At 58.9% G+C, this 10,083-nt stretch overlaps 1 protein-coding gene across 1 annotated transcript; it reads left to right on the top strand.

Annotated features, from left to right (window-relative positions):
- Positions 1-4,444, top strand: OSM (oncostatin M). The gene is made up of 3 exons (XM_054470290.2): positions 1-515; positions 2,128-2,270; positions 2,809-4,444. The coding sequence occupies exons 1-3, from the start codon at positions 482-484 to the stop codon at positions 3,388-3,390; spliced, it is 759 nt and encodes a 252-aa protein (XP_054326265.1). The 5' UTR covers positions 1-481; the 3' UTR covers positions 3,391-4,444.
- Positions 4,445-10,083: the final 5,639 nt, after the last annotated feature.

The raw sequence follows: 10,083 nt of genomic DNA, 5'->3' as shown, positions 1-10,083 counted from the left end.
TCAAGAAGGAAGACGTCTCGCTCCCCTCAGCCCCCAACCACCATGTCCTGCGAGGCCAATGGCTCCTGGGCCGAGACTGGCCTGGGGCCTCCAGAGGCCCAGCTCGAAGTCCCTCCTGCCCATCCCTGGCCCAGTTCCCCGAAGATGGCATGGACCCTTTTCCTCCCCACTCACCCCAGGAAGGCTGAGGCTGCGGTTTACATCATCCTTGGGCGTAGGGCTGACCTCGAAGAACGAATTCGAAGAAAACAGGAGGAGGAGCGGGCATACACCGCGCCCTGCGCCCATTGGCCGCCCGTGGAAATTTTGGTTTTTGGGGTCATGTTCCCAGAAGGCCTGCCCTCCCCCCTCCCCATCCCCACCCACCTCATGAGGTGTTGGCCAATCGCCCCAGCGGGCATAAAGTGGCTGCCAGCCTGCAGGGCTCCCAGCCGAGAGGTGTCACCCCCAGCGGGCGCGGGCCAGAGCACGGGCACCCAGCATGGGGGTACTGCTCACACAGAGGACGCTGCTCAGTAAGTACTTCCTTCCTCCCCGCCAGAACCCGCCTGCTGGGTCTGTCCACGGGTGCCGGTGGGGAGCAGAGGCACCCTCTGCCGTCTGGGACCTGGGGAGGCCGGGCGCCAGGCAGAAGGATGCTGAGAAGGGGAGAGAGCCAGGAGGTCAGGCAGAGAGAGCAGTCCACTGAGAACCTGGCATCTCCATAGGTAGAGAAGGGGCATCCCTGGAAGGCTTCCAGGGGTAGGTGATGTCAAGATGTAGAGGCAACTCTGGGAACCAGGGGGTGAGAGAATAGGATGGGCGAAGAGGCTGGGCAGGAGAGGGAGGCTCAGAAGCTGGGCAGGGAAGTGGTGTGAGGTGTGGAGGGGTTGTGGGGCCTCCAGCTTGCCCAGGATGCATAGAAAGTCAGCCGGGCCTGGGGGCCCCAGAGCCCACACAATCACACAGCATGCACAGCCACACCCACATGGCCACATGCGCACACAGCCATATGACGTCATCCACAACCCTGGATCTCACCAGCCCAGGAACCCCCACATGCAGACCAGAGTCCCCACGGTGAACGGAACAGGTCTCCCTCACGCCGCACACAGACCCAGATGCACAGCCACACAGAAACCCCAGTCCCACGTGCGCTGCCACAGGCACAGGCCCCTGCCAGAGCCCGGCAGCAGATACCTGGGGAGGCGGAGAGGGTGCCCTGGGGTCGCTAAGCCTGGGTGCCTGGCCCCTCGGCCCTCCCCAACAGCCAGTCTTCCCCAAAGGGCCGGATGGTTCTTAGGACGGGAACGATGGTGTCACTGCCTTCCGGGCCATTGCGCCACAGGCCCCTTCCGACCACGTGGCTGCCGGTGCCCCGTTGGGGGTGGTGGTAAGCGGTAACTGTACCCGCCCCCAACACCTTCTGACAGGCTCACAGCATCCCTGGTGGGCCTGACAGAACAGCCACTTATGGAGAGAAGAGGCAGGCATGAGAGGTCAGGGGAGAGCCCTGGCCTTGTGTGACCTGAGCAGGACCTTCTCCTGAGACGTGGTTTACCTGTCAGGAAAGTGGGGACATGGACTGGAAGGTCTTCCACATCTGTTCCAGGCTGCGCCTCTGGTTGAAAAGGCAGCCTCTCCTGGTTCCAGACAGAGCTGAGGGCACAAGCTGCTCCCGGGCTGCCTGCCCTGAAGCCCTCTCAGGCCCTCTACCTGGATGGCCAGAGCAGCTGACAAGGCAGGTCCTAGGGCAGTGGCCAGTCTTTAGCCCAGTGGTCTTGCAGGGAGCCAGTCCCACCTTGCAGAGAGTCAGCTCCCGAGGTTAGAACCGTGCTGTAGGCAGGATTGGGATCCAGCTGGGCACTGCAGCCTTTGCTCAAAGACCTACTTGGTAAATTGCAGCCACTGTCTCAGTCCCTCCCACTGTGTCAGGCCCTGGGCAGTGACTTACTGGGGAGATGATGGTGGCCTTGGTGGGCACACCTGTGCACACAGCGTGCCACACAGTGCCCAGCCCCCGCCCTCCACTACACAAAGTCTGGGATGAAGGAAGCACCTTTCAAGGCCCTCTTGAACCCCCTCCCCGAGGCTCCCATCTGTAGCTTTCCTTGCCAAGTCAGGTGACACCCCTCTTCTCTGCCCTAGGTCTGGTCCTTGCACTCCTGTTTCCAAGCATGGCGAGCATGGCGGCTATAGGCAGCTGCTCGAAAGAGTACCACGTGCTCCTTGGCCAGCTCCAGAAGCAGACAGATCTCATGCAGGACACCAGCAGACTCCTGGACCCCTATGTAAGCACCTGGGCCCTTGTGGCGTCTGAGTCTCAGAGAACTATGGGGTTAGGAAGGGAGTGAGAAGCAGGGAGGACAGGCCCAGCCCCACTCCATATGGCCAGGTGGGGGAACTGAGTCGCTGTGTTATTCCAGCCTTAACCCTGAGGAGCTAAGGCTGGCCCTCCAGCTTCCCTAGCTCTGTGGTCCCGGGGTGGGACTCCAGACACCATCACCGCGCTCATCTGCTTACTCAGTGTGTTTCCTGCACACCTGCCAGGCTCTGGTCTAGGCACTGGGATGTAGCAGTGAGCAAGACAGAGTCCAGCCCTCTTGAAGCTCCTCATTCCCCACGGGCATCCCACCAGACCCCCAACATCACTCCGACCTTGCCTGCAGTAATCTTGGGGTCCTCTTCCCTTTCGGGCCTCAGTTTCCGGATCCATCCAGTGGGAGATTGGATAGGGGTGCATGAGGTCTAGCATTTCAAGGCTGACTTGTCTGTGAGTGTGGTCCGGATCCTCAGCATTCACCCTGTGATCCTCCTCTTTCCCCCCAGATACGTATCCAAGGCCTGGATGTTCCTAAACTGAGAGAGCACTGCAGGGAGCGCCCCGGGGCCTTCCCCAGCGAGGAGACCCTGAGGGGGCTGGGCAGGCGGGGCTTCCTGCAGACCCTCAATGCCACACTGGGCTGCGTCCTGCACAGACTGGCCGACTTAGAGCAGCGCCTCCCCAAGGCCCAGGATTTGGAGAGGTCTGGGCTGAACATCGAGGACTTGGAGAAGCTGCAGATGGCGAGGCCGAACGTCCTCGGGCTCAGGAACAACATCTACTGCATGGCCCAGCTGCTGGACAACTCAGACACGGCTGAGCCCACGAAGGCTGGCTGGGGGGCCTCTCAGCCGCCCACCCCCACCCCTGCCTCGGATGCTTTTCAGCGCAAGCTGGAGGGCTGCAGATTCCTGCGTGGCTACCATCGCTTCATGCACTCAGTGGGGCGGGTCTTCAGCAAGTGGGGGGAGAGCCCAAACCGGAGCCGGAGACACAGCCCCCACCAGGCCCTGAGGAAGGGGGTGCGCAGGACCAGACCCTCCAGGAAAGGCAAGAGACTCATGCCCAGGGGACAGCTTCCCCGGTAGCCTCGGGAGCACCCCTTGCTGGTGAAGGATGCGGCAGGTGCTCTGTGGATGAGAGGAACCATCCCAGGATGACACCTCCCGGGTCCCCAAACCTGTTCCCCTCTGCGACTAGCCACTGAGAAGTGCACTTTAAGAGGTGGGAGCTGGGCAGACCCCTCTACCTCCTCCAGGCTGGGGGACAGAGTCAGGCTGTTGCGCCCCGGCTCAGCCCCAAGTTCCCCAGGCCCAGCGGGGTGGCCGGGCGGGCCACGCGGGGCCAACTTTCCATTGATTCAGGGGTCTGATGACACAGGCTGACTCATGGCCGGGCTGACTGCCCCCCTGCCTTGCTCCCCGAGGCCTGCCAGTCCTTCCCTCTCATGACTTGCAGGGCCGTTGCCCCCAGACTTCCTCCTTTCCGTGGTTCTGAAGGGGAGGTCACAGCCTGAGCTGGCCTCCTATGCCTCATCATGTCCCAAACCAGACACCTGGATGTCTGGGTGACCTCACTTTAGGCAGCTGTAACAGCGGCAGGGTGTCCCAGGAGCCCTGATCCGGGGGTCCAGGGAATGGAGCTCAGGTCCCAGGCCAGCCCCAAAGTCACCATGTGGCCTGGGGCAGGTCACTTTACCTCTCTGGACCTGTTTTTTCTTTGTGAAGCTAGGGAGTTAGAGGCTGTACAAGGCCCCTACTGCCTGTCGGTTGCTTGGATTCCCTGACGTAAGGTGGATATTAAAATCTGTAAATCAGGACATGTGGTGCAAATGGCGCTGGGAGGTGTACACGGAGGTCTCTGTAAAAGCAGACCCACCTCCCAGCGCCAGGAAGCCCCAGTCTCGGGTCCTCGCTGCTGGATGCTCCCCCTGGTGGTGGATCCTGGAATTTTCTCACGCAGGAGCCATTGCCCTCCTAGAGGGGGTCTCAGAAGCTGCGAGGCCAATTCCTTGGAGGGACATGACTAATTTATCGATTTTTATCAATTTTTATCAGTTTTATATTTATAAGGCTTATTTATGATGTATATTTAATGTTAATATTGTGCAAACTTATATTTAAAACTTGCCTGGTTTCTAAACCCTCTGTGTCTCTGGGTTGTCTTGGAAAGGATTTGGGGTGGTGGAAGAGCAGCCTCTTAGAGAGGGGAGGGACCTTGGTGGCAAGGCCAAAAGCGTGCACACTCTGGGGATGGGCTGGAGGTCCTTGCTCTGCCCAGGAAGGGAAGTCACATGCCCCAGCCACCGGGGGCTGTGACTGCGGTGGGGTGGGGTGTCAAACTCAGATGAGGCATTGGTTGTGGCCAAATGGGGCTCCCTGGACACATTGAGGATGAGGGGTGTCAAGACGTGGCAGCAAGAGGGGAGGAAAAAGGGTTTGAGTGTGTGGGCTGCTTCTGGGCCCCCATGGGTATGTGGCTGAGGTCTGCGTGCTGATGGACGTTGCATGCTGATGTGTGTTATATACCAATGTGTGTTGCATGTATATTTCTCTTACCTCATTTTGAAGTCCGGATGTCAGTGTCCTAATGGAGGCTTATGTCTGTATCTGTATTTATGAGTGCTTGTAGGCATGGATATCTGGGTGCGCCTCTGCATGCATGTCTGTGCGTGTGCAAGCTTAGGTATGTGCCAGCGTGTCCTCTCATATGCGTGTATGTTCCTGGATCACCCTGGGGGGACACGGGCACATCTGGTGCCTGGAACATGGAAGGTGCTCTAGGCATCTGTGGAATGAATCAAAGAGTGAGTTCACAGTTACACCCCTGCCACCAGCATCCTGCCTGATGTGGAGTGAGCATGCAGCAGACATGAGGAATAGCTGTGTGCAGAGGAATGAAGAGACCTGGCTGGGCTTGAAATCCTGTCTCAGCCCCGTTCCATCTCTCTGGGTGACCTTGGGAAAATTCCTTCACGTCTCTGAGCCTTTGTTTCCTCATCTGTGGAATGAACAAAAGAATAACAGATCCTGCCTCAGACAAGGCCAGTGACCTGGTTTGTGCTTAAAACTGCTTCCTGAAGAGCCCAAGGGGTTAGGGTTTCCATCTGACTCGCAGAAAACTGGGCTCCCCCCGAATGCCCAGGTGAGCACACATAGGCCAAAAACATGCTGAGGCAAGGGCTCCCAGAGGCAGGTGAGCTTGACTTGGATCGGTTCCTGGCTACCCCCACTTCCTGAAATGGCAAATAGAGCTGGGGATGGGATGGGAACAGGAGGACTTGACATCAGCGTGGAGGAGAACCAGTGCAGAACTCCATGCAATAGACATGATACATTTCACAGATGAGAAGACTGAGGCTCAGAGAGTCTGAGTGGCCTGCCCACATCCTCAGACCAAATTAACTGGGGATAGGCACAGTTTGAATTCAGGGCCGTGGGACTCCCAGGCGGGTGCATCTTCCTGGTGCCCCTCTTTCTCTGTAACTTGGCTGACAATTTCATGAGTTCCTGAAGGCACAGAACTCCAGGGCAAGGGGCAGACAGACAATAGACAGGCACAAGGACCAACAGGAGCATCTGTGATTGCAGGATGAGCTCAGCAAAAATAAGGCAGGGTGATGTAACAGCAGCGGGAGAGCCAGGCGCTGTGAGTGGTCAGAGTGGCATCTGGAGAGGTGATGTCCACACTGTGGTCTGAGTGACGTGCAGATGGGGAGGCGGGAAGAGCTAGGGCAAAGGCTCTGAGCATTCAGGGATCAGAGTATCATGAGTGAGGGCATCAGGATTTACCCAAAGGCCCAGAGAGGGGAAGCATCTTGCTTAGGGTCACAGAGCAAAGTAGTGCAGGGCTGAGGCTAGAACTCCAGGCCCTTAACTCCCAACCAGCAGTCTTCCTGGGAAGCTCCCTGACATGTTCCAGCCTATTTACCAAGTACCTAGCAAGAGCCTCCCGCGGCCCCCACTGGGCTCCCCCTTGCCCTCAGGGGTCCTACCATAACGGCCATCTTTTGGCTCCCAAAATGCCTGGGGCTCCTTCCTACCACAGGGTTTCTTCCTATGCTGTTCCCCCCGCCTGGAATGCTGTTCCCCATCCTGTTTGTCGAGTTAGCTCCTTCCTTGTCAGATCTCAGCTAGAGGATGCATCCTTAGCAATTCTTCCTCACCTGTCCAGAGTCTGGGTCCAGGAACTTGGTTGTGCCGTCCCTTCCAGCAGCACGCACTCTGTGTGGTGTTCACATTCCCAACTGCGTCTCCTATTAGCATGGAGGATGGAGACCGAGTCTGCTTTGCTTGACGCTGTCTCTGCATCCGCATGGTGCCTGGCACACAGTAGGCGCTCAAGGAAGAGCAGGGCAGGTGGGGCCCCGCCTCCCAGCCCCAAGGAGAAGACAGAGGCAAATGTGTTGCTGGGGGAAGCAGAGGCACCGAGGCGTGCACCAGGGAGCCCATCCTAGACAGGTGCCACCCCCACGCCCGGCCTGCCCTGGCTCCAGGCCCCGCCAACAGCAGAGTGGGGGCCCTCACTTGTGTCTCCCTGCCCCAGCTGGGGGAAGGGGGTTTCCTCCACCTCAGCTGCTGGGAAGCTGTGGGTGGGAGGTGGCAGACACCAAAAGCCAGGCACATTCTGGTTCCCAGAGTGGAAGGGGAGCAGGCGCTGCAGCTGACGCTGGGGTTGCCCTCCAGGAGGGCAGAGGTTGGCCTGTGGAGGAAAAGCTGGGAAGCCCAGCATGGCTGCCCGACCCCTGGCCGTCCCCCACCTCTCACTGCCCAGGAGAGGTGTCTGAGGCTGACTTTGAACTAGAGCACACCCACCCCACAGGAAACAGATGGGGGAGCTTGAGTCTGGGAGGGGGTCTCAAGTACACTGTCTATGAGGACTTGTCACCCCCGTAACATCTCCTGAGGAGTCACAGTTGCAGGTAACCCCAAACTACCACCTGCAGTCTGATCCCTCCCAAGGCCAGATCCTATAGACCCAGCTACCAGGATAGTCTCCTGACTTAGTGGGTGCCTTGAAGCCAAACTCACCGTTCTGCCCCCAAACTCTGCACTTGCTTTCTGCTTCTCATTTGCCCCTTCTAAAGTTCCAGAATCCCAGCCCATTGCCTTTCTCTCCCTTGGCCCCTCCTCTCCCCTCCATCACTCGGTCCTGTGGTCTCTCCCAGACCCGTCTCTTGCAGGCGACTCCTCTCCCCATCGCCTGCCAGGGTCTGGCTCCCTGGACACAACCTAAAAGTATCACTATTGTCCTATCTTCTCCTGCTCCCAAACCTTCCGGAACTGCCTCTTATCCTAGTGCACAGAGCATCCATTCCTAACTCCTGGCTGCAGCATCAGAGGCCCCCAGCTCTCAGGCACGGCCCATTTTGCCAGTCACCTCTGCATTCTATCCACACAGCTGCTCCCACCCCTGCATGCAGCCTGAGCTCCCTATTCCCCCTCAGCTCTTCTTTCCTCCCCCCCCTTTAGAGAAACAGGGTCTCACTGTCTCGCCCAGGCTGCAGGGCAGTGGCACGATTGTGGCTCACTGCAGCCTCGACCTCCTGGGCTCAAACAATCCACCCACGTAAGCCTCCTGGGTAGCTGGGACTACAGGTCACCACCATGCCTGGCTAAATTTTTATTTTTTGTAGAGACAGGATCTTGCTATTTTGCCTGGGCAGGTCTCGAACTCCTGGCCTCAAGCAACCCTCCCACCTCGGTCTCTCAAAGTGCTGGAATTACAGGCATCGGCCTCTGTTCCTGGCTCCCCTCCTTATTTCTTACATCCTCCTGCCCTTGAGGCCAAGCACAGATGCCCCCACCTCTGTGATTCCCCCACCCAGAGGGGCTTGTGGGGCTGCCCTGGTGCTGTGGGTGGCTTGCAGAGTGCCACTGTGGAGTTTCCATCAGACAGAGGCAGAACAGAGACTTGTCAAATCATCCTGCTGACTCCACAGCACGGACTGCTGTGTGATGGGTCCCCACGACCATCCACCGTGAGAGGCAGCAGGATGGGGCCCTCTGAGCAACCACTTTGTTGCCACAGTGTGCGAGAGCTGATGCTCTGCTAGGCACATTTTCCCTAGAGGGACGGGGCCTTCAGCGCCTGCAAAGAAGTGTGTGCTCCCCGCACTGACTCACATAAGGGACAAAGGCATCATGAGCAGCTGTCCGCTGGCACCAGGCTAAGGAAGATAAAGAGGTCCTGGTGCAATCCAGCCGCTGAATCCACTCGAAGCTGGGTTCTCTTTTTCTTTTGTAAGTTTTTCAGGGCGGCGATCCAGGACTCTCAGTCAATGCTACATGTCACACATATAGGTTAAAAGTTCCCTAGGACAGCAAAACTACAGGAAAAGGCGGGGAGGGGTCCTGGCACATTTTGTTAATCTACAGAACAAACTCAGCGTAGAAACAGCAGAGCCAGGATGCGAACCCGGGCCTTCCTTGGGCCTCTGCGGCCTTACACTCTTTGCTGCAGGTTTTCATGTGATTTTTTTTCTTCCCAGGGATGAGTTTAAAATACTTTAGAGTTACACAAAACGAGTTAGACCTCAGCCCCCTAGCTGGGTACTCTGCCCGGGCTGAGCCTCAGTTTCCCCTCTGTACAATGGGGCCAACTTGGCCCACCTCCCAGCTGTGACAAAGATTCCCTGGGAGATGGCACAGATACGACGTTATTGGCAGGGCCGTCCCTGAGCCAGTGTGGCTGAGGCTCTCTCTCTTATTTCCTCTTTCCCTCCTTAGTGGTTTGCTTTCTTCTCGGCTCTTTTCTCTTTGTCCCTGTCCTGTCACCTGCCCTGCCTGCCTCCCACCCTCCACCAGAGGCTGGGACATGGGGTGCCCACAAAAGCCCTTTTTCAGTGCCGAGGAAGGGTCACAGTCCATGCTCCTTTGGAGTGGGGAGGCCCTCCCAAGGCCGGCCTGGCTCCCTACGTCTCAGGACGTCCGAGGGCTGGGCTCGGGGAGGGGCGAAGGTCTCTGAGGGAGGGGGTTGGGCAGGCGGGGCCCTGGAGCTTGTGGCAAGGGTGGATCAGATGGGCCAGGTGGCGCCCCAGGTTCGGAGGTGGGTGCTGGGGCAGGGAGTGGTGGCCCGGGAGGGGGCCCAATGTCTCGTGGGGGGAGCTGCAGCCCTGTGACTCTTCTGGGGACAGGGACAAGGGGAGGCTGGATGTGCTGCACACGGCCTGTGGCAGGTCTGAGTCAAAACACCTAAGGCCGACCCCTGCGGTCATGCGGAGGGCTGCCCAGTCATCGCCTTATGCCGGCCTGGGTCACTCAGGCAGGCTGGGCGCGGCCCCGTCAGCTGTGACTCAGGCCCCAGCGGCCTCGCCACACAGCACTGGGCAAGGGCATCGGGCACAAGGACGCCCCCTCCCCACACCCCAGCCCTGCTTCTCCCCTTGGCTCCCAAGACCCTGCCCCCACCTGTGTCAGGCACAGACTGGGTGGGAGCACAGGGCCCTCTGCACCTACTGCCCCCAGCCCTTCAGCTGGGGGTGGGGGGTGGAAGTGGGGGTAGCGTCAGGGCCACCCAGCTCTGGACGGGAAGTCAAGTTGGGGGCGGGGTGAGAAGCCGACTCCAGAGAAGATCCAGCAGGAGAGGGAAGCAGAGGGGGCCTGGCCCGGAAGACGATGGTGTCCCACTGAAGACCTGGCAAACCTTCCAGATCCGGAGCGGCGTGTGCAGGCACAGACCACGGTAGGCTTCTCCCAGGGGCAGGGCCGGGGGTAGAGGCCAGCCTCCAAATTTATCCTCCACCAAAGCAAACATCACTCACTCCCTTGTGGGTCAGGGGG

This window comes from Pongo pygmaeus, chromosome 23 (genome assembly GCF_028885625.2).
Source record: "Pongo pygmaeus isolate AG05252 chromosome 23, NHGRI_mPonPyg2-v2.0_pri, whole genome shotgun sequence".
Taxonomy (NCBI): domain Eukaryota; kingdom Metazoa; phylum Chordata; class Mammalia; order Primates; family Hominidae; genus Pongo; species Pongo pygmaeus.
Note: the sequence above shows the minus strand (reverse complement) of the source record. Positions and strands in the feature narration are given on the sequence as shown.

Excerpts from the sequence above, each read along its gene's own strand:
- OSM (XM_054470290.2), top strand. The coding sequence starts at position 482 with ATGGGGGTACTGCTCACACAGAGGACGCTGCTCA. Across the intron at positions 516-2,127 it reads CACACAGAGGACGCTGCTCA|GTCTGGTCCTTGCACTCCTG; the intron begins GTAAGTACTTCC and ends TCTCTGCCCTAG. Across the intron at positions 2,271-2,808 it reads GCAGACTCCTGGACCCCTAT|ATACGTATCCAAGGCCTGGA; the intron begins GTAAGCACCTGG and ends CTTTCCCCCCAG.